General features: G+C 44.8%; 1 protein-coding gene and 1 long non-coding RNA gene across 2 annotated transcripts in view; both read left to right on the top strand.

Annotated features, from left to right (window-relative positions):
• Nucleotides 1-28,000, top strand: part of LOC117751297 — an 830,737-nt gene that overhangs the window by 178,538 nt on the left and 624,199 nt on the right. The window lies entirely within an intron of this gene.
• dicer1 (dicer 1, ribonuclease type III) lies at nucleotides 204-28,000 on the top strand. The gene is made up of 30 exons (XM_034563050.1): nucleotides 204-480; nucleotides 3,447-3,492; nucleotides 3,661-3,771; nucleotides 7,162-7,375; nucleotides 7,507-7,669; nucleotides 7,789-7,919; nucleotides 8,972-9,106; nucleotides 9,195-9,355; nucleotides 9,519-9,687; nucleotides 10,206-10,678; nucleotides 10,855-10,987; nucleotides 11,402-11,644; nucleotides 11,802-11,956; nucleotides 12,704-12,836; nucleotides 12,973-13,048; nucleotides 13,170-13,309; nucleotides 14,097-14,276; nucleotides 14,426-14,639; nucleotides 14,746-14,899; nucleotides 14,998-15,180; nucleotides 16,804-16,909; nucleotides 17,546-17,721; nucleotides 18,160-18,922; nucleotides 19,867-20,019; nucleotides 20,720-21,346; nucleotides 21,527-21,782; nucleotides 22,571-22,839; nucleotides 23,855-24,017; nucleotides 24,168-24,243; nucleotides 24,924-28,000. Exons 4-30 carry the CDS (start codon nucleotides 7,262-7,264, stop codon nucleotides 25,087-25,089), a joined length of 5,712 nt encoding a protein of 1,903 aa, XP_034418941.1. The 5' UTR covers nucleotides 204-480; nucleotides 3,447-3,492; nucleotides 3,661-3,771; nucleotides 7,162-7,261; the 3' UTR covers nucleotides 25,090-28,000.

Raw genomic sequence — 28,000 nt, 5'->3', positions numbered from 1 at the left:
ATACACACACACATACATACATCAATACATACATAAATATATACACACATACATATATATATATATATATATATATATATATATATATATAGTCAAATTCAGCAAGGACAGCTTGTAATGTGTGCCTTGCTCCTCCAATATAAACAAATAATATAGTCTGTCAGTGAAGTCACGTGTCTCCCTTCTCCACGAAATGAGGCCAGTGACAGTCGAACCCGAGAGACCTCCAGACTATGAGCACACTACGAACGACAGCGATTCTCGTTCATTTTAGTAGAATGGCGTGGCAGATTGCCGACGCCAGTGACGGAGTATACGTTGATGTTTTGGCGTAGCAGAGGCCCGGGTGAAAGGAATTGGTCCCACCGTGGAACGACTAGCCACCAAATCGGAACAGCAAGAGTGACTGGCACTGAGGATACCCACCGAGCGAGTTCCAGTCCTTTTAGGCAAGACTATCAACTGGAAAACAACCACCAGGTGATGTGACTTATCGGATGATACGAGTTGTCTTTCTGGAATAACACCGCTCTCTCGCTCGCGTGTGCTGGCCTCGCTAGTTGTTAGCTTGTTAGCAAACGGGCTCGCTGACATGGTGATGGTGGCTCTCGTCGCTGTGTTGCGTTACATGGTGTACTAGCCATGTTGAAGTTTAGCTCTGTAAGTCCCGCAGTCGGAGCCAAGTGAGCCCGCATGCCTTCGGCCATCAGCATGGTGAAGTCAGTAACTGCTCGCAGACGACCCCATTAGCTAGCCTTGCTAGGTTAAGCTACCTTGTCGGACGCTGCTAGAGGGTTTGCATTGCACTTATGCGAATATGTGGTCGCAGGGCCATGTAAGAGACCATTATTTAGTTGCTCCATTTGTACCAAATATTTATTTACAACATGGTATCCGCTAAGATAACGTACATAAGCTAATTAGCTGTGTGTTAACGTTCACGTCAGCGCTAGTCATTTGCTAGCGGCACACTTTGACACTAGTGACGAGGCCAGGGCTGGTTGCGCTGTAGCGTGAAGGTAGCGGGCACCTGCTGATGTTGAATGAAGTCGCTTTAACGTCATGGCCATGTGTACTCACGTTAGCTCAACGCTAATAACGTGAACATGCTCGGCAGACATTGAGCTGCTTAGTTGCTAGCTAGCTAACGTAGCCAGTGTCACTCAGCGTGGTCTCCGCTAGTAACTGCACCGTTAACGTAACGGCCAAGTGCTGAACGCTTTGGACTGGCGCATGCGGGGTGATGCTGCTACAAGTCGAGAGAGATAGAGGAGGCTGCTAAGAGGTCACGACAGCGGTGGTAGTGAATTATTCCAGCTAACGTTTAGCTGCCCTCTCGCTGTCTGTCTGTGTGTGTCTCTCTCTCCCTCCTGGTGCTAAACCGTGGGGCAATGGCACATGCGTTGGCACGTCAACATGAGCTCACAGGTGCCAAACATTCAGCGATTCAGGACTGACGTTAGGAGCGCGGTTACGCGATCCCCGTTCAGACCGACGCTTCTTGGTAAATGTTCTTGCAATTTGACATTTTGTCGTCGTGTCTAGAATGTCTCATTTTTCTCTCTTGTTATTTAGTCTGCGTTGGATCTACTTTAAAAATAAACGTCACTCAAGGTCTATTGTCATATATATATATATATATATATATATATATATATATATATATATATATATATATATATATATATATATACCTCTTCTAACTGGCATATACTGTGTTTGACATGTGCCACTGATGATTCTGTTATGCCACTCTGAGTGATTTATTTTTTAAACCTAACCAGTACGCCACTGGTGTTCCACTGACAGACACCACTTGTCACCAGAATTTACAGGTGTGATTTTTAGTTGTATCTCACTTTGGCACAGTGTTGACGTACAACCGACAGATTGCACATGAAACAATATGTTACTCACCATAGGGGGTTAATATGTAGCTATCTCCCCACCGGGGTTAGATAGGCCTGAGGATCATGTTTACAGATCGAAACGTTACCTGCCTTGAAATAAAAATAAACCGTTCAATCTTTATAAGTTAAGTTTTGTTTGTCTTGCACTTGAGTATTTTCATTTAAGAATCAAGATTCTTGTCTTCTAAAACTTTTTGTTTCTGCATAATACAAACTAGACATTGCATTCGGATATACAGATTAATATTCGATTGTGAAAGAAGAAGAAAAAGCAGCACTACCGCAGCTGTCTGCCTCTTGGTACTGACACAGGAGTCACACAATGTCACTTTAATTCATTGAAAATGACATGCACCGTTCGGTCACTGTGTCCTGGCAGCAAGTCACTGATACATTTTGCTGTATGTTTGACCTGCTTCCATGGCATTATTTATTTTAAATGGTCCACAGAGAACTGGAGATCCTGCAATTAGCACCCCTATGTAATGAATCTGGAATAGTCCAAGAATAGAAATGGAATTAAAAGGCACTTGTCACACTTGAGGCTATTGACTGTTTTCATGTGCCTATGCCAGTACCAGTCAGAAGAATAGAATACCAGGTTATTTTTTTTTCCTCTTCAAATTATAGGGCAACAGAGGAAAGTTCCATGTTTTTTTGTTGTTGTTCTTTTTACAAAATATACAGCAGTGGTGTTTTTGTAACTGTTGAACATTATAAGATTGGCTGCAGGGTTCTAAAGAAGATTTGATACAGTAGTGGGGATGGGCCAATGTGTTGACATGAGCATGTGACACAATAGGACAGTGGTGTGTCTTGTTGGTGCCACACATCAAGCTGGGGTGGTTCCTGCCTGCTGGGCAGACTCGGTGCTAACTGTGTAGAAAATGCAGCTCTAATGAAGCAGTTGCTCTTGTCCTGGAGATGGACTCCATCCCATATCAGGACAGATTGAGGTCCACTGTTATGGTAAACCATACTGAGCTTGAGCCTCCTATTCTGAAATTCTTAGCCGAGTGTAGACAACTTGCACATTTAAGATTTTGTCAGTGTTTGAATCGGTAGTGTAGTTCTGGTTCGATACGCCTCCTTGTGAGATAACTCAATTTGTAACACTGTTACTTTGTTCTTGACGAGATGACCAACTCAACAGGTTAGATTTGATTAACCGTTGGAATGAAGCCAGGTTGCATTCTGTTTTTTTTTTTTTTTTAAACGCCAGCAAACGTGAGTCGCTCCTTGCGTTTGCTGAACCAAGCTGACTGCTGGGATGTCTTCCAGCTGCGGTTCTTAGCAGTACTCGCAGTAGAGTCGTGTGCTGCGGTGGCGATTGTTGGCTTCATCAAAAAATGTGTTGAAAGGCTCGTCTTAGTCTAGTCTTCAAAATGCGGGGTCAAATTCTTTGTATGCATACACGTACATGGCCAATAAAGTTGATTCCTATTCTTCCCTCTGCTCAATGTACCTCCTGTCAGCATCTGGCACCCAGCGGTACCATACCATTCTCAATTTGCTCTCTGCTTTTTGTCTTTGCAGTGCTGAGGACCCAGTCACAATCTCGACACTTCCCATTTGTGTAGAGGTGAGAGGTTACTTTGTGTACTATCATAGTATCAGCATAAGAGTAACAGATACAGTCTCTGTGGAAGCCAAGTTAACCTGAATGCTTCTTTTATATTTCATATTCATGGAAAAAAATCTGGTTTGAAATGGATTAGTAAATCAATGTTTTCTGTTTTTGGTTTCTCAGGTCTGTTTCCACTTAAATGTGGGGGAGCATCAGGAGTTGATTGAGAGATATTGTATCATGAAGCCCAGATTAAGTGTTGTCTGCTTATCCAGGAAGTCTCAGTTATTACCTGTAAGTATATTTGGAAAGACATTAATTCTACTAGCATTATTACATTGTCACCAGATAATCTTCTGTTTTGGCACTTTAAATCTCAAGCTGTTCTAAATTTCTAAAACAAGCTGTTGTTATATTTCAAACAATCTGTCCTTAGCTGTACACAAGCTATTCTTAAACTATAAATACACCAGATTCAAGATCATGCTTCATGGTATGAAGCCTTGTGTTACTGGACGCTTCTGTGGTTTATCAGGTAAGTGTATGAACTACATTGTGACTGTTGCCTCGTATGAAACGGGTCAGCACGGTTTGATGCTCTACAGCAGTGGTTCTCAACTGGTCTGGCTGTGGGACCCACCATCACTCCTGAATGACAAGCCGTGACCCAAATTTAGGAAAATGTTCAACTTCTCAAATTGATTTAATGAAAAGATGGTGCAATTTGAACCTGAGATGGTACCGACTATCACAGTATGAACAAACAAAAAATAGTTAGAAATATTCCCTTTTACAGTTAAAAACCAAAAAGTCCATCTTAAGGACACACTGTAATACAACATGCATACACAATTCAGTAACTTCAGCCTTTTTTAACAGACTCAACAGTGCTGTCATGCACAAACATTAAATGAAAAAGTCCAACTACTGAAGTAGTTTCAAAAACCTGAGAATACTCACTCACTGAATCTAAGACAACCAACATTGCACTATGGAAACGAGTCAGTGTCTTGAGGAGCAGCTTTTATCTACAAACTAAAAATAAATTAAAGCTGAGAGGAGTGATGAACGGGTCCTCCCTCGTTTGCGCCAGTCGGGGGCGCTGGCGGGACGCCCACCCGGCCGAGTTCGTTCGCCTTTCGGTCGGATGTTTTTTCCCCGGGGTTGAGTGCGCGACGCAGGAAATTACGCTTTGCAAATACTTCACCGGTTCCTGTATCAGACCGTGACTTATCAAGCATGAGTTTGGGGCAGATTTGAGGAAGTCCAGTGGAGCCAGTAGGCGGCGCTATGAGAATGTGACCATATACATGCATCATGTGTAGACCACGTCATGTAAAAAAAAGTGATGCAAGAAATTAGCCCTGGCTGGGATTCGAACTTGGGCCTTATGGTTACAGAGCGAAAACCTCACAGTGAGCTATAGCATTATATATGCTATAGCATTACGTTATATATGTATGTATGTATGTGTGTGTGTGTGTGTGTGTATGTGTATATATATATATATATATATATATATATATATATATATATATATATATATATATATATATACTCTCATGTGTATGAGAAACTTTCTATAACATAACAAACCACACAAAGTGGGTGTGTATTGGGGTCCACGCTATGTCAAGTGTTTTCAGTGAAAACTCACCATTTTGATAACTATTCATCTTTGAGGTCTTTAGATCATTCCTAAACAAAATTGAAGCCGATCGGATACATTTTGTGGGGCGAGTGTGTAAAAGTAAGAATGCTCAAAACAGGTGAATTACTGTAGCGCCCCCTAGTGTTAAAATGTTACAGGATGCAATGTGCACATATGCTGAATTTGGAGTGATTAGGCCAAATATTTATGAGTGTTGAAAGAGACAAGCTGTTTGGTCTCTTCTGGTTTGATCAATAGATATAATTGAGTACCATCTGCATAACAATGAAGGTGTATGGAGTGTTTCCTGATAATATTGCCCAAAGGAAGCATATATATATATATATATAAATAAAATTGGTCCAAGCACAGAACCTTGTGAAACTCCGTGATTAACGTTGGTGGTCATCGAGGCTTCATCGTTTACAAATACAAATTGAGATTGATCTGATAAATAGGATTTAAACCAACTTAGTGCGGTACCTGAAATGCCAATCGACTGATCCAGTCTCTGTAATAGGATGTCATGATCAATGGTGTCGAACGCAGCACTAAGGTCTAACAAGACCAGTACAGAGATGAGTCCTTTATCAGCACTAAGGTCTAACAAAAGAAATACAGAGATGAGTCCTTTATCAGCACTAAGGTCTAACAAAAGAAATACAGAGATGAGTCCTTTATCTCTCAATTAGGAGGTCATTTGTAATTTTCACCAGTGCTGTCTCTGTGCTGTGGTGTTTTCTAAATCCTGACTGAAACTCCTCAAATAAACTATTCTGATGTAGAAAGTCACACAACTGATTTGCGACTACTTTCTCAAGGATCTTAGAGAGGAAGGGAAGGTTAGAGATCGGTCTGTAGTTAGCCAACACCTCTGGATCAACAGTGGGCTTCTTCAGGAGAAGTTTAATTACAGCTACTTTGAAGGAATGTGGTACATGCCCTGTTAGCAAAGACAAAAAAACAAACAGAGGTGCCAATTAAAGTCAAAATGCAGCCTCGTTGGGATGTGGTCCAAGAGACAGGTCGACAGTTTATAAGTAGAAACTGTTGAGGACAATTGGTCTATGGTAATGGGAGAAAAGCTATCCAAGTATACACCAGAGTTTACAGCCGTTTCCAAGGCCACTCCTCTTGATGACAGATCGGCAGTGGTTGAGGGCAAGAGATCATCAATCTTGCCTCTAATAGTTAGAATCTTTTCATTGAAGAAGTTCATGAAGCCATTACAACTGAGGTCTATAGGAATACACGGCTCCACAGAGCTGTGACTCTGTCAGCCTGGCTACAGTGCTAAAGAGAACCCTGGGGTTGTTCTTATTGTTCTCTATTACTGACGAGTAATAGGCTGCTCTGGCATTACAGAGGGCCTTCTTATGTTTTAAGACTATCTCGCCAAACTAAGTGTGATTCTTCCAAATTGGTAAATGTTAGCTACAGCACTGTCAGTTAGACATCTGGTGTAGAAACTTTTGACTAACGGTGTACACTCCGGTAGTATGAACTCAAAAGTTATGAGGTAATGGTCTGACAGAAGAGGGTTCTGTGGGAAGACCTCCAAATGCTCAATGTCAATGCCACATGCAAGAACAAGGTTGAGGGTGTGGCCAAAGCAGTGAGTGGGTTTCTGTAGTCTGACAGAAGCCAATCGAGTCCAACAATGAGATAAATGCAGCAATAAGGCATTCATGATCAACATTCACATGAATATTAAAATCACGTACAATAATAACTTTATCAGTTTTAAGGACACAACTTTTTAAAAACTAAAGATTCAGATATAAATTCTGAATACGGACCAGTACACTATAACAACATACAAGCTTTTTGTTTAAAGAAAAAACAATGGTTTGTGTGTCTGTATCCGAGGGAACACTGTCTACCTGATGATGAATCGTGATTGGTACGCACTTTTTATCAAGTTCATTCTTGAGCACATTGAATGAACTCCCCCCCCCCAACAAAAATGTAACTGAACCATTTGTGAGTGAGAACAGCTGATCTAAACACGGCCTCCTCATCTCCCCTGCCAGTGAACTTCTGAACTGAAGAGGATGATGAAATGAGATAAAGTGGACATCTGGAGGAGCCCAGTCCCCGTCCCCCCCCTCCTCACCTCCACCTCTTTGAAGCATGGCAGGCCTGCAGCTTGTCACCCCTGCCACTTCACCCATGGGGCCTTTCTTTGGGCTGCCTTGGCAGCAGGAGGCCATCCACGACAACATTTATACACCTAGGAAATATCAGGTAAGGAGGAGGCCATCCACATGGGTGTGCCAACTAGCTGAGTGCACCCGGGCGTCTCAAAAGCGATCCATTGCTGCTTTTTTGTATTGTATTCACATTCCTCCATCAGCTCACTGTCCCTTGCTCCACAGGTAGAACTTCTTGAAGCAGCTCTTGAACATAATACGATTGTCTGCTTGAATACTGGCTCAGGGAAGACCTTTATTGCAGTACTTCTAACAAAGGAGCTCTCCCACCAAATACGGGGACTTTACCAAGAAAATGCGAAGAGGACTGTTTTTCTGGTGAACACAGGTACCCACACCGCAGTACACAATGCCGGCCCCGGTTTTTGATGTGCCACAGGAAGTAGTTGTTTACATTAACTGAACCTTTCCAAGTAGTTTACTGTTTCTCTGGTCTGCATTGTCCAGTTCTGTCTGTAGTTCAGCAAGCAGCTGCAGTCAGGACTCACTCTGACCTCCAAGTGGGAGAGTACACGGATGTGGAGGAGGCCTCGTCATGGACTGACCACCGGTGGCGTCAAGAGATAATGGAGAATCAGGTGTGCTGATTATTCTCATTGCCTTCTACAGTATAGGTTTTAATACACCAGCTGAATGCCTACTGTCTTACTGACTGCCTTTTTAAATACAGAACTCCATTATTAAAGCTCGACAGTTTGACACGCAGGTGAACTGCAGATTATTTACACATTTTAACCGCCACAGTGTGAAATGCCAACATTAAGTAAACATTTCAGCACGAGATCAGCGTTTGTGCTTTCTCGTTACTGATAATGACACATTGTGAACAGCAGTCTGGGTTTACATTGGCAGGAGCAGAGCCAGAAACACCAGCAGCACAGTAGCTAACAACTAATAGACAGGAGTTCCATTGACTTACATTCTGATGCGTTCAAGCTCTAATCAGTAGAAATGAGTATTGGGCTATGATGAATCCTAATTTTATCACGATGTGTTCAAAAGTCATCTTGTAAAATGTAGTTTTGGTGATACTTAAATAAATCAAGTTGTTTGAAGGAGATGTTTTTACATTAACATAAACAAATATATTGGAGAGGGAAGTATGACCTGTTTAACTTTCTAACATGAGCACTGAGCAGCTTATATTACATCATGACAAAAATCAAAGTAATATAATACTTTACTAATTATTTCATTTTGTTAGTTTTCTTTACAAATAACCCCTATAGATGACCATTACAAAGTAACAGAATAACACATAGTGGTTGAAAGGATTATTTTGGGACGATAGTAGAAAAAAAGGTGTGAATCTTTATACACCAGCTGCTGTAACAAAACAGCAAAACACAATCTGTGCTGGCCGATATGATATGACTCATTGACGATTCACTAATCTAAAAATGATCGGGGCATTTCTAAAAGTTTTTTTTTTTGGTCCCTTTTTTCTGCTGATCCGTGACTCAGTTTGGTGATTGTCATTCACCAACACCAGAGCGGCCATCATCATCCAATTTTCTTTCTTTTTTTTCTATTTGTATAGCGCTTTTAAAATGTACTACAACTAGTTGTAGTCCATCATGCCTTGTCGCTGCTGACAATAATATGTCCATCTGAACCTTCTCATATCCAGGTGCTGGTCATGACTTGCCACATATTCCTGCATGTTCTGAGGAATAAAATCTTACCGTTGTCTAAAATCAACCTGGTGGTGTTTGATGACTGTCACCTGGCCATCACGGACCACCCTTACTGTGAGATAATGAAGGTAAGATGGTGGTTGCAAAGTCAAATTCACCTCTTTTATTTTTTTGCCAAGAGATTTGTGAATGAGCTGCTCTCCTCCCTCCGTGCAGCTGTTTGAGGGCTGCCCGGGCAGTCCCCGCATCCTGGGTCTCACAGCCTCCATCCTAAATGGGAAGTGTGACCCGTCAGAACTGGAGCACAAGATCCAGAATCTGGAGAGTATCTTGAAGAGCAATGCTGAAACTGCCACGGACCTGGTGGTCCTGGACAGGTAAAACGAGGAGTTTTTGTTTGCTACAGGTTTGCAACGAGTGAATTATCTGATCACTGTTCAAACGGAGAGTAGAATCCTCTGAGGAATGAGAATCGATGACCGCAGTAGACCAGCATGCCAGTGCCAGTAACTCCAAGGTGAATGCTGTTTTCTCTTTCAGATACGCCGCTCAGCCTCGAGAAGTAGTGCTGGACTGTGGCCCCTTCATGGATAAGAGTGGCCTCTCTTCCTGTCTGCAGGCAGAGCTGAATGAAGCTCTCCACTTCCTGAGTGACTGCAACATATGTGTCACCAGAGAGGACCGCGATCCCACGTTCATCTCCAAACAGGTGTGTGTGTGTGTGTGTGCTCAAGATGACCAAAGTGATACTGTACTAATTTTCATAATGAATAAATAAATACTATCCTTCAGAGGTTTGATGACATTTTCGTTGTAATCCCCTTCAGAGGAACTCAGACTATGACCATGTCAATTTTGGTAATATGTTATGTTACCGTCTCATTCCAAACTGAATGGAAAAGCTACTTCCTCCTTTTCTGAATGAAGCGGTACCAGGGCCTTTTTGCCGAAAATAAAATGTCCCTGGTCCCTGCTGTCGAAACGCAATGAGTTCCTCAAATTGTTCCCGGTCCCTGTAGAGGGTTCCTGCTGTCGATAAGGGGCTATAATCCCTGGACCTCTGGAAACCACTGACCCTGTAGCACTGACATTTTGGTGACGAGGACGATGGCCCAGGTGCTAAATTTAGACCTAGTTTCCGCTGGTTAATATGCAGTTAATGTTCATGAGTTTATAAAGAACAAACTCAAATCCAACTGCTGTTCACACGGTCTCACTCATGTCCAGGTCCTGGGGGACTGCCGGGCCGTGCTGGAGGTCCTGGGTCCCTGGTGTGCAGATAAGGCCGCAGGCATCATGGTGCGGGAGCTTCAGAAGTACATCAAACACGAGCAGGAGGAGCTCAGCCGCAAGTTTCTGCTCTTCACGGACACCATCCTGCGCAAGGTGCACGCCCTCTGCGAGGAGCACTTCTCCCCCGCCTCGCTCGACCTCAAGTACGTCACCCCCAAGGTCCTCCGGCTGCTCGAAATCCTGCACGAGTACAAGCCCTTCGAGCGGCAGCAGTTCGAAAGCGTGGAGTGGTACAACAACCGCAACCAGGACAACTACGTGTCGTGGAGCGACTCTGAGGACGAGGACGAGGATGAAGAGGTGGAGGCCAACGAGAGGCCCGAGTCCAACTTTCCCTCGCCGTTCACCAACATCCTGTGTGGCATCATCTTTGTGGAGAGGCGGTACACAGCTGTCGTCCTCAATCGGTAGGGCTCCGTCCTCTTCTTTGTGATCATTCTACTTTTCAAGTCAAGTAAATGTCTTGATTTGAACCGGAACCGTGACCCCGTTGAATACACGGTTTCATTTCTGCTACTGCAGCCAAGAGAAGTTGTAAACCTTTCAGTATCGGTGACGCACGCCGTCTGCGTTTCCTCCCCAGTCTGATCAAAGAGGCGGGGAAGCAGGACCCGGAGCTGGCTTACATCAGCAGCAACTTCATCACCGGCCACAGCATCGGCAAGAACCAGCCGCGGAACAAGCAGATGGAGGTGGAGTTCAGGAAACAAGAGGAGGTAAACAGGAATATCCATGTTACAAGTAATATGGAATATTTTAATAAACATATAGAATTATGTTTCACATACTTGTATGATACTTCAATGATAGCCAATACAATAGGCTATGTATTAGACTAATATTACATGGTTCAATTGACCAACATTATTGAAATGTACCACATTTTGATTTTTTTAATCAAGAAGTGATGCACAGGTAAATATCTAATAAATATTCTCCACACCCAACCCGGTATGAGAGCCAATCCTCACCGCCCAATGCGCAACCAATCCCAATTTCTTTCCACTACATAGCCTATTGTATTGGCTATCATTAAAGTATAATACAAGTTAAGAAAGCATTTCTCAACTATTATCAAAGCCGTATCGAGACTCTAATGCCCCCCCCCCCTCCTTCTTTTGTATTCACAGGTTCTCCGCAAATTCCGGGCTCATGAAACCAACCTGCTGATCGCCACCAGCATCGTGGAGGAAGGCGTGGATATCCCAAAGTGTAACCTGGTGGTGCGGTTCGACCTGCCCACAGAGTACAGGTCCTACGTCCAGTCTAAAGGCCGAGCCCGAGCACCGGTGTCCAACTACATCATGCTGGCGGACAGTGAGAGGACCAGAACCTTCGAAGACGATCTCACCACCTACAAGGCCATAGAGAAGGTGACCATTGCTCTTTGTCTCGCTTGGGTCAATCAGTGGTTGATTGTTTCAATGATGTCAGGAGGAATTCGGAAGCGGTTAGTTTCTGATCTGAGAGTTATGTCATTAGATTTAGTACGACATATTGTGACTGTGATCTCATTTGATTCGTGAGCAGATCTTAAGGAACAAGTGCTCCAAGTCGGTGGAGGTGGGTGAGTTTGAAGTGGAGCAGGTGCTGGACGACGACAACATCCTCCCACCCTACGTGCTCCAATCTGTCGATGGAGGTCCGCGGGTCACCATCAACACAGCCATCGGACACATTAACAGGTAGAAGGATGTTTGTGCAAAGTAGGGCTGAGCCAGTAAATATGTTTATGTTTATATATTTCAATTCAGTTTATTTTGTACTTTGAGGGCATTACAATCTGTACACATACGACATCCTCTGTCATCACATCGGTTTAGGAATCAATTATCTATCTATCTGTCTAATATATCGTGGACGGTTATTTTGAAGTCAGATTGTTTTTTGTTTATTATTGAGTTTGGACAGGAGCCTCGCGCTGAGGGGTGGGGGGGGGGGTTAAAACAAGACAATCTATGCCCGATGTGCGTGATATGGTCATTTGCTACAATCTTCGGTAGAACAAGCCTCGATACGTCGGTCACCCCGGACTGCAAAGTGTTTAAATCCTCAATTCATGAAGGACAAAATATGTTCACTCATGAATCGCCCTTTCTTGGAGACTTATCCAATTATAAGAAACATTACATATTCCTAAAATGGTCATTCTAGGCAGTAAATACAGTACACCATTACATGATTATGCAAGTAAATAGAAACGCATAGTCATTAAAACAGAGTTGAAGATACAGATGTTACAGTAATTACAGGTCACATGCGCTGCTACACTCCACTGCGTTACCCGCCCACCGGCGCTTTCATTACCAATGTTTTCTTTCGTCAGCTCCATGACGCTCCCTCTGGTATTCTCAGAGACGTTCCCCCAGTCATGTCCGTTAGTCTTTCCACGGCCACACTTTGTGAATGTCTTGGTTTGCTCTGGTGCTCAGGTACTGTGCCCGGCTGCCCAGTGACCCGTTCACCCACTTGGCGCCCAAGTGTAAAACTGCTGAGAGGCAGGGCGACCGCTTCCAGTCCACACTCTACCTACCCATCAACTCCCCTCTGCGGGTTCCTCTTAAGGTGAGCAAGAACATCATGTCTTTATGAATTTCAGTAATGGTGCTGTTGAGAATGTCAACACTTCACTGATGTTGTCAGTCCACCAATACAGCGTACTTTCTCCAGACTATTATTAACTTGGTCACGGTCTCTACAGGGTCCTATAATGAACTGTGCCAGGCTGGCAGAGAAGGCAGTTGCACTACTATGTTGCGAGAAACTCCACAAAATAGGTAAAACTCCAATTGAAATGTTGCAGATGACAATATTGTAAAACAATATTTCCTGTCAGCCTCCTGTAAGACTTTCTCCTCCGTCTACCTAACTCTGTTATTCTTGCTCTCTTCCTCCCAGGTGAGCTGGATGATCACCTGATGCCGGTGGGTAAGGAGACGGTGAAGTATGAGGAGGAGCTGGACCTCCATGATGAGGAGGAGACCAGCGTACCAGGCCGGCCCGGCTCCACCAAAAGGAGGCAGTGCTACCCTAAAGCCGTAAGAAAGTCTGGTCCGCTACAGCTCCAGTTCCCTGACTCTGTGGCTAACCCTAAAGCCAATGTACATGACTGTCAGACAGCGCTTCTATTGTAAATGTTGGGGTGTGAAGAATACTAACTTTTACTGCTGATATACTTATTTAAATACCTTCACAGATAGAATTGCCAGTTGCTCAAAATGCCTTAAGAAGACTTTTTATCCTGACCTCTGACCAAACAGGCTGTTCATGAGGAAGTGTGTTGTCTTTAATACCAAAGCTGGCCATCCACATAGCTGTTATCAACACATATTAAGGCTCCTGAATATTTGGTCCTTTGTTAGTTGGGTAGATATTCAGTTTTCAATTTTGATATTCGGATATTCTTTTTTTGTATATATATTTATTTTGTTAAACTCTCTGGATTTCAAACATGCACAATCACACCAAACCTTTAGTAAAATGTTTCTCATTCAATAACAATACAAACAACAATACAATGCAGCACGATGCCCCCCATCCAGAGTTAAGTTATGTGCTTCCCGAGGCTCGTCTCCATAGCAGCTGTTGTGTCGGAGCACAACCAGTGGGCTGCGTTGCTCAGGCTCAATGCAGGTTGAGTCCCCCCAGCTTTGGTTAACCTGTAATGAGGTCACACAGTCAAAGGCAAAGCAAACTTTTTCGGGCGCATACTTGTTTATCTTCTGCAGAACAAACAATATAAATGTCAACGAACAATAAGCAATTTGGAATGCGCCTGTAGAATTTAGTAAATCCCCTACTCCTGTTTCTTTTTGTCCTCTTCAGATACCAGAGTGTCTGCGCGACAGTTACGCCGTACCGGAGCAGACCTACTACCTTTATGTGATCGGGATGGTCCTCACCACCCCTCTCCCCGATGAACTCAACTTCCGCAGGAGGAGGCTCTACCCACCGGAGGACACCACCAGGTGCTTCGGCATCCTGACTGCCAAACCCATACCTCGAGTACGCCACCCGGTGAAAAGCTTTCACACCAGACTAACGCCTTCTCACCCCTAGGAATTGTGCTCCTTTGTTCACTTATCAAAAGAAAGCATTGTCTCCAGTGTAGCTATCTCACCGTTGGTTGTGGGCGGTGCTTTCCTTCTGTCCAGATCCCCCATTTCCCGGTGTACACTCGCTCGGGCGAGGTGACCATCTCCATTGAGCTGCAGAAGTCTGGCTTCGCGCTCACCACCGCGCAGCTCGACCTCATCACCCGCCTGCACCAGTACATCTTCTCCCACATCCTCCGCCTGGAGAAGCCGGCGCTGGAGTTCAAGCCCACGCTGGCCGACTCTGCTTACTGCGTTCTACCTCTGAATGTCGGTGAGTAGAATTGCTCTCGGTCGAGCCGGGTGGATGGTTTGGTCCTGGCGTGTAGAGCCGCTTATCAGTGTCCTCTCTCTTTCTGCTGCTTCTATGGCTTCTTCAGTTGGGAACTCCCACACTCTAGATATGGACTTTATGTTCATGGAGGACATTGAGAGGTCTGAGGCCCGCATCGGCATTCCCACCACTCAGTACACCAAGCAGAACCCCTTCACCTTCAAGCTGGAGGACTACCAGGATGCTGTCATCATTCCAAGGTACCATGGTATAAATTATAAATGCTCCTGATGGATGAGGAAAGCCGGTTTGAGCCACATAATGACTGTCAACCCCCCCCCACCCCCCCCAAATCCAGGTATCGTAACTTTGACCAGCCTCACCGCTTCTATGTCGCCGATGTGTACACAGACCTGACGCCACTCAGTAAGTTTCCTTCGCCCGAGTACGAGACGTTTGCCGAGTACTACAAAACCAAGTACAACCTGGACCTGTCCAACCTGAACCAGCCGCTTCTCGACGTAGACCACACCTCCTCCAGGTCAGCAGCACATGGATCCTGACACTTTGATAAAGCTGTAGCTGTTCATTTGGATGTGCTTACATTTTACACTTCAACAGGTGTGACTTGTTTCACCCTTCACATCTATACAACCAATGTGTTTCTGATTTAAATTCTTTCCTAGAGCCAAACGTATTTACATAGCACCGTGATTGAGAGCATACTTTAGAGGCGAGATAACAAAAATTTGATTTGATGCATTTAACTTTAAAATGTAGCCTAGAAAATTGAGGGTGACATTTTTCATATCACAATATACATCGCAGAAAAAACCCATTGCAGTCTCAGTTTTTTTGAGGCCCTATTTTTCACGACAGCTTAAATGGAAATCCACCAGTTTTACACATCCGCCTGTTTTACAGGGTTTCAAGTTTCCTACAGGGAACTGTGGGAAGTCTGAGAAATGTCTTCAAGTGATGTCACTTGAGTCAGTGCTGGCTGGGTCTGAAGGCTAGAAGGAAGTGATCTCACTAGACCCCTGTAGCCTGCTGCAGGCTAGTAGAGGCTCCAGGATACCGTATTTTCCGCACTATAAGGCGCACTTAAAAACCTTTTAATTTTCTCAAAAAACGACAGTGCGCCTTATAATCCGGAGCGCCTTATATATGAATTAATTCTGGTTGTGCTTAGTGACCTCGAAGCGATTTTGTGTGGTACGCGGCGCTCTGTCAAAATGTTTTAGTACGACTTTGGTAAACTACAAAGCCGCACCGCTTGCAGCATTATGGTGCGTTCACACCAAACGGCTTTATAACTCGCGTCAGTTTATTCGCCAGTCAAGTTGTGTTCATTTGTGCCTTTCGCAACCAGTTGCAAAAAGGGGGCGTGGCTTGTCTCGGTAAAAACAGTTGTTATAATTTCCTCCATCCACCGTCGAAATAACCACTAGTTCTGCTTTATACTTGTTGTGGACATCCCATAAACGTCAAAACATCTAACACCCTGGTGTCTGGGTTCATAACATCACCCGTAGGCTCACACAGCTCGGGGAGTTTCACCGACTCCGCCTCGATAACTTTCGCTTCCAGCGCTACCAGAGCAGCAGCAGCCCAACGGGCGGAGCATCTCAACGCTGATTGGCTGGGGAGTTGCGAAACTTTTGCAACTCGCATTGGAAGTTGAAATATTTCAACTCTGGCGAAATTTCGCAACGCGCAAAACGCGTCTATCGCAACGTCCGGCGAATTTCAACCAAGCGCCTTTGGTGTGAACGCCCCTTTTACGTGCGCTTTATATATGAAAAAAGATCGAAAATAGACCATTCATTGACAGTGCGCCCTATAGTGCGGAAAATACGGTACATTGGCCGGTACTAGCATAACCATATCCCAAGGCCAGTTGTATTTTGGGTAATTAAGATGCCAGATGTTGACGAGGGAGACCAGTGCAAGGAATAAATAATTAGATTGCTCTTGATCGGCATTATTTACCCTTTTTTTTCCTGATCATGTTGGAGCTAAACCGCTGGAGAATACCCAGAATGCCCGAGTCTTCTCTTGAATATGATTTGTCATAATGCCACAGTGTAATGACGGCCCTTGGTACATGCGTTGTGTTCGGACCGGCCTAAAGCAGAGGCTCTTGTTTTCTTTGTGCTCCCAGACTGAACCTGTTAACCCCTCGGCACCTGAACCAGAAGGGCAAAGCCCTGCCCCTCAGCAGTGCAGAGAAGAGGAAGGCCAAGTGGGAGAGTCTGCAGAACAAACAGGTAACGGTGCCTCTGTGGTGGTCACAAAAGGTCCATTGTCAATTTCACACAAATGTCTAACAAGGTCTGAATTTTGACAAAGGGACATTTTGGGACATTTTGGACAGACATGGGCGGAGACTACACTACAGCAAGGAGATGCCATTTCATTTTGAGCTCTTTTCATCATGTACATTTTTCAGCAATAGTGACTTAGAAGCTATTAAACATGGATTATTTGCATCATTTATGAATCTGCACAAATACAACTCCAGTTTAGTCATTACTTGACAAAAACCCACTGACAGCAACTAACATCTTGGCTTCTGTCTTCCGTGGGAAAGGTTACAATCTGCATTAATTCCTGGGACAAATGACCCTGCAGTAGCAGGGATGGAATCATAACAGACATATGAAAGCCTCCATGCTGCTTTTTACTTGTTTTTGTTTGAAGTGATGCACCAAAATAAATAGACAGGCATACTCGTCCTCTGGCAATGGAAGAGGAGTCTGTCACCTACTTTTCGTTGTATTTTACACAAAAAAACAACAACAACAACTCCATTGACCACCTCCAGAGATGAGTCTTAGCCATGTCACCTTTCATACATTTTGTCCTGCAACAGTCCCGGACTAAACGATTGCTTCGCTTGTCAGATCCTGGTTCCAGAGCTGTGTGCCATACACCCCATCCCGGCCTCCCTGTGGAGGAAAGCAGTGTGTCTTCCGAGCATCCTCTACCGCCTCCACTGCCTTCTGACCGCAGAGGAGCTCCGGGCTCAGACTGCCAGTGAAGCCGGAGTGGGAGCCCAGACCCTGCCCCCTGACTTCAGGTCCCCATTACATACACTAACACAACACATGAGTTCCTAAGGATGCTTTGTTATTCCATTTGCTGAATCAGGATTTTGCTTAATGAATGGAACAATGGCCTTTGACTGTATCACTCTACTGTATCACTACAGCTGTCAGATTTCTGCTGAACTGTAGTGTTCTGGCTGGTTTGCAGTAGTAATGAGGCTTTACTTATATAAACTGGAGTGGGTTATATAAGTGGACACACTTCTAATATATAAATGTACTTCACAGTGCTCCAGTGCCGGTTCAGACCAGCCACAGTAAGACTATAGCTGCGTATATGTGACCCCACTCAGCTGTAGACGATACAAACAAACAAACTGTTTTTTTTGCATTTTCTTTGTTATACTATTGCAGTTTCCCATCATCCTAATGTATAAATGTGTGTGTGTGTGTGTGTGTGTGTGTGACAGGTACCCAAACCTAGACTTTGGCTGGAAGAGAGCCATCGACAGCAAAACCTTCATCTGTCCTGACTCCGACAGTGAGGACGACGAGGGTCACTGTACGCACCAAGAGACTGAAAGCCCTGACCCCGATCCTCTAACTCACCCCAGTAGCCACCACTCTTCCCAGCCGGAGCAGGGGCCCCAAGCGGCCCCCGACCCCGGAGAAGCCACACGCACGAGGAACCTAACCAACGGCACTGCCCTAGTCACCGACTGTGATGACGACGGCCCCCACGACGAGCACCTTCAGCAACGTGACAATTGCCAACGCTTCCAGCCCAGCTCCCCTGGGCTGCAGAGTCCTGAATCAATACAAACCACTACCTCAGTTCCCGTGCAGCCTGCTCTCAGCTCCAAGAAGCCCAGCTCCAGTTCTCCGCAGCCTAGTGATGAATGTACACCGGGGAGGACGTCGCACCGCGCATTTAAAGCTACCTCAGTCTGCAGCCGGGCAGCCACGGGTCCCGACGCCCCCACAGAACCTTCTCCTGATCTGCTTGCTGTCCCCCAGCACGAAGCCCAGACCGGAGACTCCCCCAAAAGTCTGGGGCCCAACCCGGGCCTCATCCTGCAGGCCCTGACTCTATCCAACGCCAGCGACGGCTTCAACCTGGAGCGGCTGGAGATGCTCGGAGACTCCTTCCTCAAGCACGCCATCACCACGTACCTGTTCTGCACCTACCCCGACGCTCACGAGGGCCGCCTCAGCTACATGCGCAGCAAGAAGGTGAGACGGTTCATGACTTGTTATGAGGACGACGGAGTATCAAAAGGGACGGTTTGAAGACATTTTATTGCTTCCGTCAACGCTAAAGTTGTGTTGCAGCTGTAGAAAATATGCACAGTTACAACGTAGCACACAATTAAATAAATATACAGTATATATTCCAGTTAAAGTTGCCATTTCTTACATTGTTCTTCAGGAGCTTTCACCCTGATTGTGTGGCCTTCATTAGCGGCTGCAGTTTGCTCATTTGTCATGTAGATTTCATTCTTGGCTCCCATGACGACACTGAACCCATGTCAATGAAACAAACGCTCTCCACTCACACAGTCCTCACACTACGGCTAAAAGCTCAGGGAAAACTGATTAACGTTTTAACAGAAGCGTTCTCTTGATTGTATGCTAAGTGTGACATTATTTGCATGTCCCGCTGTGCACTGACTATAATCCTCCCAGTTGCACCTCCTGATTTATTGGAATGAGTCGATTTTTCAGAAAATATATTCTCTCCAGGAACCTTCTTCAGAAACGACAGTTGCATCCATTCCTTTCTTGGAATTACTAGCAAACTTTGGGATCTGTAAAATAAAGTGTTTTTCCCTGATTTACAGGTCCAAAGATGTGAAAACGGTTGAGCTTGAATTCGACTTTGTGTACTTAGTCAGTCCATTAAAGTGTGTGACAGTGAACTCACCCCCCCTCCCCTAGTGTGAATGATGCCATGTCGTGTTGAAGCGCTTTGAGTGGTCGAGACTAGAAAAGTCTGTTTACAGGTGAAAGCAGACAAATGCTCTGCACCTTTTTGATTGGTTAGCATTCCATTAGTGGTCAGTTTCCATTAGATTCCCTTTGTGTCCACTCTCGGTGTACTGAAGCAAAGTGTTCTCAGCTGGTTACGGGCGATGGCGTGCACGGGTCTGGACTCATCCTCTACTCCTCTCCTCTAGGTGAGCAACTGTAACCTGTACCGTCTGGGGAAGAAGAAGGGGCTCCCCAGCAGGATGGTGGTGTCCATCTTTGACCCTCCCGTGAACTGGCTGCCCCCTGGCTACGTGGTCAACCAGGACAAGAGCAGCACAGACAAACTGGACTCGGAGGAGGTCAGTGCACGTCGTGCTTCTTCTCCACTTTATTGTGTGTGTGGCCATTTCTGTCACGGCCCACTAGAGGGCAGGCTTTCACCTTGTCAGGCAACACATCATGTTTGAGTCTAGACTCTTAATATATCATTTTAATTAAAAAAAAGAATAATACTATTTCACTAAGATGATGATTAGTATATGTTAATGTGGCACTTGATATTAAAAGTGACTTAAAGACAATTCCAGGTAAAGAATTCAGACAAAAGAAAGTCGTAACCCAGCGTTGTCAAACGGTCTGCGTACGGTCGAAAGGTTCTTCTTGCTCAGGAGGATCCAAACTCTGAGAAACACCTAGAAGTGTCAAAGAGCTTATTGAATTATCTGAATGCTAAGGAAAAGTGCTCCAGTGCTTCCTTTCTCATCTCCTTGAGCACCGTCCTTTGCATCTTCAAACGTCTCTTACTCGCGGTAGTCTGTGAATAAATGTTTTGCGGTTTGAATGATGACAGCTGCTGGATATGAGTAAGCTTTCAAAAGACATTTTAGTGACAATTGAATGTGACAAATAATTGTCTTGTGATTTTAGAGACCCCCTGAAATGTTACAGTCGAGGCCCTCGGGGTCTGAAGTGTCAATACACCGTATTTTGCACACTGACTGGCATCCCAATGAAGTGCAGGGCTGAACGTTTTAGCGTCTGTTTGCATCCATCATTCAGGACAAAGAGGAGCTTCTGGCCAACGGGCAGCCTGAAAATGACTCTGAGGTCGAGGAGGTGGACGAGGAGGTGGACGAGGAGGATGAGCTGATGCTAAAGGACGAGCCAAAGGACGAAGTCAACATGGAGGAGGATCTGGAGTACTACAAGGAGCACATCAAATTCATCGACAACATGCTGTTGGGCTCCGGCGCGTTCGGTAAGAAGATCTCGCTAAGCACCTTCCCACCCCCTCTCGCCCCGGACCCGGGCTCCTCCCCCACCCCGGAGTCTCCGTACAAGTGGAAGCCCCCCAAGAAGACCCACCACCATCCCACCACAGCCCACTACCCCGCGGAGCCGGCGCCCAGCGCAGAGGAGTTTGACTACAGCTCGTGGGACGCCATGTGCTACCTGGACCCCAGTAAGGCCGGGGAGGAGGACGACTTCGTGGTTGGCTTTTGGAACCCGTCTGAGGAGAACTGCGGCGCAGAGCTCGGCAAGCAGTCCATCTCCTACGACCTGCACACGGAGCAGTGCATCGCCGACAAGAGCATTGCTGACTGCGTGGAGGCTCTGCTGGGCTGCTACTTGACCAGCTGTGGAGAAAGAGCGGCCCAGATGTTCCTCTGCTCGCTGGGCCTCAAGGTAAGTGTGTACTTCATGATTCAGCAATGGTGCCCACTGTCGGAGGGGGGCTAGTTCATGAGAGCAGGCATTTAATAGGACTGGCAAAGTGGAAGCTGTGCCAACAGGGCCTGACGTCTTTGTGTAGGAGGCTTCGCAGCTGTCACACAGGTGTTAAGCGTTGTTTCTCGATGACATCAGGTGTTGCCGCTGGAGAGAGGCGCCCTGATGGAGGCAGTGGTGCAGAGCTGTCAGATCACCGCCATCGACCTGTGCTACGGCTGGCTGAAGATCCCACCCCGCAGCCTGCTGGACCATCCAGACGCAGACCGAACTCTCAACCACCTCATCTCCGGCTTCGAGAACTTCGAAAGAAAGATCAACTACACCTTTCAGAACAAGGCTTACCTGCTGCAAGCCTTCACCCACGCTTCCTACCATTACAACACCATCACAGGTCAGACTTCACCTCACACCGTCCGTTCAGTGTGCTGCATCTGTTTATTAAAACGGTTGCTGGTAATGGATGCCGAGGCATTGAGACGAGGATCTTTATTTAGATTAAATGTTATATGATGGTCGATGCCAACAATGTATGTATTTCTATTTGCCGATCTCTAATAATGTTGCATTCATGTTCAAGTTGATCAGAGAGCTAGTAAAGTGTCTCTCCTCTTTACGAGCTCTATAAAATAAAGTCAGACCTACATTGTTGTTGTACATTGGCTGTTTTATGTATATATATATATATTAAAAAAAAGCCTCCTTCAAATATTTGTTTTTAGAAGTTATGTTCCAACTTTTGATGCTTTAGTGACTAACCTTTGATTGGACAGCACTACAGATGTGTCATAGCAACCTTTTTACACATTACTCAAAGGCACATTGTTCTATTTTGCAACCCAATTTAGTAAATTCCTTGTTTGAAGTTAACTAGAACGTACTAAGAACTTAACCCACTAACCTTGTATTGGATGTATCTAGATGTCCAATCTTCACCCTCCTCTTCGCTGTGGTTTGGTCTGTGTAGCTGCTAAATGCTCCACTGTACCGTGGCCAGCTGCTGGAAGACAGGTTGAGTGGGATATGACACGCTCAGTAGAGTTTGTGATTGTCTGAGGGTCTGTGCTCCGTTCTGAATACCCGCGGTCATTTGATCCATTGTTAGTTAGTGCTTGAATGTTGAATCTTGAATTAAACTGTCACCGAGCCACATGTCTGACTGTTTGTTTTGTTTCTCTGCAGATTGTTACCAGCGGCTGGAGTTCCTTGGCGACGCAATCCTTGACTACCTCATAACAAAGCACCTTTATGAAGACCCGCGGCAGCACTCTCCCGGCGTGCTGACCGACCTGCGCTCGGCACTCGTCAACAACACCATCTTTGCCTCTCTGGCCGTCAAGTACGACTACCACAAGTACTTCAAGGCCATCTCGCCGGAGCTCTTCCACGTCATCGACGACTTCGTGCAGTTTCAGCTGGAGAAGAACGAGATGCAAGGCATGGACTCTGAGGTGAGTCCCGTTTCCAACCCCAAAAGACGCCCTGCAGGAAGGAACCTTCTCTTCTCTGTAGAGTAGTTTTTTTAATAGTCAGTATTCAAAAAGATCTGCTACAATAACAAGGCTGTCGGCTTCTATGAATCCGTTTCATATGCCAATGAGTTCAGCACTGAGGAGAACATGCAGTTGGGTTTAATTTGCCTGGACATGGCTATCTTGGCACCAGATCTCTCATTCTACTTCTCTGCCTCAGGGACAGCAGGCTCATACACAAGCCTACTGAGAATCCAGCTGAAAGAAATGAAGAACTGCTGCAGTGGTACAGTACGCTGTCCACTCCGTGACCACGGGATGCAGCTGCTAATGTAGCACGTGGTGTCGGTAGTCTGTCAGCGGAGGCCTTGAAGAGCAACTTAACGTATTGCTTTTGCTTGAAGACCCCTTCATATATTCAGGGGATGCATTAAAACCCAGACGCTCACTGGCTGTCTGCGTTGGACGTGTTTAGGGTTGCAAATGGTCGTCGAATTTTGGAACTTTGGAGTTTGTTGCACAATTTAAATAAATAAATAGTACCTCCACAATAGTGAACTTATTTGCGGGAGAATAAACATAAAAGTGCCATACCAGGAAGTATGGCCATTTAATTAATTTGTAACTGGAAAGGTTTGACGTCAGCCCGAGTAAATAATAATTATATTAGTAAATCGGAGCTTCAGGGCTCCATAATCCTCAGCAGGTCTTTAACCAACGCGGCTCATTTACTGCAGATCACTTTTGCTCCAACTAAACTCCTCTTCACTTGCATGTAGCATGTCAGTGCTTTAGCCAATCAATCGGTACGCTCCGATTTTCATGTTAACTTTCTCAAGTAACACTCTCCTTTAGGAGTGTCTTCAGTCTGCTTTAACCAACGTGTCCAGAGAGTGATTGTGCCTCCGCCCACAGCAACACGTGGTCCTGTGGCAGAAAAGCATTCCATCGTGCTGATTTTAAAACCAATCCTTTTGTGTGTTTCGGCAACCAGCTGCGTCGCTCTGAGGAAGATGAGGAGAAGGAGGAGGACATCGAGGTCCCCAAGGCCATGGGGGACATCTTTGAGTCGCTAGCCGGAGCAATTTACATGGACAGCAGGATGTCACTGGAGACGGTGTGGCAAGTGTATTATCCAATGATGAGGCCACTTATAGGTGAGGAAGAGTGACGGCACATTGGTTTATGGACGCATTCTTTATTTTCCCAGTTGTGATTATTGAGCTGTTCATGCATGGCAAACATTCAGGATTTCTTCTTTCTGATTGCTTTATAATAACTTCTTTTTATCCCCTCACCACTTCCAGAGAAATTCTCTGCCAATGTGCCACGCTCTCCTGTGAGGGAGCTGCTTGAGATGGAACCAGAAACTGCCAAGTTCAGGTAGGAGACCATCTTCTGCTCTTCATTTATCATATGGAATGTGTGACGTCTTTCATAACTTACTGGTAGCTCTGCACAGATAAAAGGCTGGATGTTAATGGCCATTTGTTCATGTAAAGTTCCAATTGTATGAATTACAGTACACTTTAAATGTTAGAACGTAGAACAAACCTATTTTGTTCTATTAAAAAAAAAAAATATATATATATATATATATATATATATATATATATATATATATATATATATATATATAAAATAAATAAAACATAATATTGTATTAGCAGGGTCCCACTGTTACACGGCCATGAAAGGAATATCCTAAATAAACCATGGTACGAATAACAAAATGTGCCGTTATTGTTAAACCAGCCAGTTACGTTCAACCCTAGAACCCCTGGAATATGAAACATCAGTTTAATCATTTAAATTAATTGAACAGCAACGAGTGCTAAATGAAAGGTACTGTATTAAAGAAAGGTTTATCTGTCTAATTAATTACACAAACTACTGGAGAAAAGAAGCAGACAACAATAGTGTCAAATATAGGACTAGAACGACTCCTGATGTCATTCATCAAGACAACAGGTGAGTCAGCATTATGTTGGGAACCTGAGACATTGTTGATAAAGGTCCTCCAGTATTAATGGCATCTACCATGTGACCTTTCCTCTGTGCAGCCCTGCAGAGAGGACGTACGACGGGAAGGTCCGGGTGACGGTGGAGGTCGTCGGTAAGGGCAAGTTCAAAGGAGTCGGCCGCAGCTACCGGATCGCCAAGTCGGCAGCGGCGCGGCGAGCTCTGCGCAGCCTCAAAGCCAATCAACCTCAGGTCCAAACCAACTGAGCTCTCAGCATTAGCACCTAAGCTACTGACGCTAACGGAGGGAGAGAGGAGAGAGAGAAGAACAACACGGCTTCCCAGCGCAGCGCGCCGCCGGCCCGCATCCTCAGCCCCCCGGCGGCTCCACCGAGGCCCCCGGGGATCGCTGTGGAGACGCAACCCGAGCAGCAGAACAGATCTCAACAGATTTCACTTCACATCTTTTACTTTAAGTTTTTTTTATTTTTGCGCAAACACAATCTTTGCTTTCCCTCTCCGCTTTGTGTAATCACATGAGTGCTTTATTAACGTTCAGCAAAGTGTTTAAAAGAAGGTCAGGTCGCAATGTCTGTTCCTCACCCCTTTTTTCTTTTTTATGTCAATGAGATGAGGCTTATGCTTATCGTGTAGTATTAGATTGTACATAGTTTAATCAAAATGTGTAAATCAAAGTGTGTAGGAAGAACAAAAAAGAAAATCAAGAAAACGCTAAACTCCTCAGCGGTGCTCTGGTGCCAGTCGGCCGCGGCTCACGGAGACACTGGAGCAACGAACCCCGGCGGCACTTCTGACTGAAACCTGTCTTGAAATGGTATTCTTAATAATTTTTGCACTTATTCCATTAGGGTCTGTTCCTCTGACAATTGTGTGGTCCCGTTGACACCAAAACCATATACGTAGCAAACTATATAAATATATATACATATATATGAAAGAAACGAGAGATACGTGAATGATATTTGATATTGGCTCCCATATCCTGCAGAACGGACATGAATTCCAACATTCCCAGTTACTGTAATTTAAAGTAGTTTTTAACCGCACTTGAGGTTGCATGTTCTTGTAGTTTATGTATAAACCATGACAACTGGATTGCTTCTCTAAACGTTCTGAATCTATGGATATTCATGGAACATGCTTTTGATACGAGAAGAGGAAGTCGTGTTGGACACGCTGCAGACTTTTCTCCGTAGGATGCATCGTGTGTTTAAGGCTGCCCATGGTTTCAAATGCTTTTGTGGAACAGGCCAGTTAATGTTCCTCACATCCCGTTCCTACCAAAGCGGTAACCGTTGGGACACTACGGGGCTGAAGATGAGGATGCCAGCCTTTTTTTTTTTTGAGGTTTCTGTTTCGACAAAAATCTTTTGCTTCTCGCTAAATGTCCTTCTTTTTTTTTCAGCATCAAAAAGCCCTTTTTTTTCACTTGAATACCTCAGTTAATTGCATGCATTTTCTTGTCTTTATATATATATATATTTGTTTCTCTTTTTGTTTGGTGCTATGTTTTTGTATTAAGCTTGAATTTCTCATCTTTTTTGCACTGTAACTATAATACCTCTTTATTTGACTTTTTGTTTTGGAAATCTGTTTGATTTGGTTCTCCCGGTGGCCAGCATCAAGCTGCAGAAGAGTCGTGTCTTCCTCTTCCATACGCGACATGGGGGCAGGAAGTGGATTTTGAATTTTGAATTTTGAATTTTCATTTCTAGCTATTAGTTTGAATCGGTTGAGAATCTGTTTCTGAATTCTGGTTAAACCAAACGGAAGAGGAACTGATGAGATGGTTGACGCTTGTTGAGATAATCAGATTGCACTCGTTAACGTCGGCTTTCAGTGTACTCCAAAGTACAGGCAGAGGGGAATATACTTGACTTGTAACTATCCATAAATTCAGGTTGAAAGAGACGTTCCGCTGTGTGACTCGCTATCGGACATTCAGTCGTATAATCCCACCAACAGCTGCTTCTACCTCAAAAGACCAGACTGCAGTTCAGTGACCACTCTGACCCGTCTACGTCCAGCATCCAGCACGCAGCCCGCTCTGTGGGAGCTCCTCCCACGAATACACCGCAGCAACGACATTTCAAGAACATGCTCCAAAATTCACAGATGAGGCATACTTTTACAGTCTAAAACCTGAGATTTCCGAGAACCATTTTTTCAATATTCTGGCATACATGTGAGGAAAAGTGATTAGGTTACGAGTGTACAAAAAAGACACCTTAATTGTCTCCAGATTAATGTATTTTCCTGAAAAAACGTCTGTTCTCCGGGATTAAAGTCGTACATTTACCAGAACATTTATTTCTAAAAGTACTTGTGGAATATAAGCCCCTCCCCCGCCACTATTTGACCTACAATGGGCCGACTAGTGTTCGCATAAACTAGATTTACATTATTTCATCCAAGTTTGAGTTCAAGATTTTAATTTGGAGTAGAGCTTCAAATATTAAAGTGACGATTTGTCAGAAGTAGGTTGCACCACGAAGCTTCAGTGCGTCTCTTTATTCAGTTAAAAAGAGTGCAATCTGTCATTATTTCTCAAAGTAACCCTTTGTTGTGCATTCGGTTCTCCCATCAGAGAAATATGGCCCCACTCAAGACCTCCAGAGTATCTGGGCCGCCAACCTTCAACGCCTCAGTCTGTAGCACGCACACACACACACACACACACACACGGAGCCATTTAGACTTTCCCACTGGCTCAACACAGTAATTATCTGTAAGTCTCCCAAAGGGACTAAAACAGAATGTGAAATTTAGTCTGTGACTGATGGAAATATGGATCATAATTAATCTCGTCTAAGTGGCATCAGTATCCAGGAGCCTTGTATGTTTTTGTTGTTAAACGGAGGCGGGGGGTTGAAGTTAAGGCCTTCAGAGCCGACTCCGACTGTTTTCTCCTTCTGGCTGTTTTTTTTGTTTTCTTTTCTATTTGTAAATGTAGCACAATTGAGCATTGCACTTGGGCGCCATACTTTACCTCATGTCAGAGTGAAAAGGAGTGAACGATGGAGGGGGGGAGAAGTGTGTGTGTATATGATGCCATAATGTTAAGAGGACTAACTTGGCTCAGGCTTTGCTGCAGTTTCAATTGCTGGTATTACACAAAGCTAATTCAAGAGAGGATACGGCACTCTGGGGGGGGGGG

This window comes from Cyclopterus lumpus, chromosome 22 (genome assembly GCF_009769545.1).
Source record: "Cyclopterus lumpus isolate fCycLum1 chromosome 22, fCycLum1.pri, whole genome shotgun sequence".
Taxonomy (NCBI): Eukaryota; Metazoa; Chordata; class Actinopteri; order Perciformes; family Cyclopteridae; genus Cyclopterus; species Cyclopterus lumpus.
Note: the sequence above shows the minus strand (reverse complement) of the source record. Positions and strands in the feature narration are given on the sequence as shown.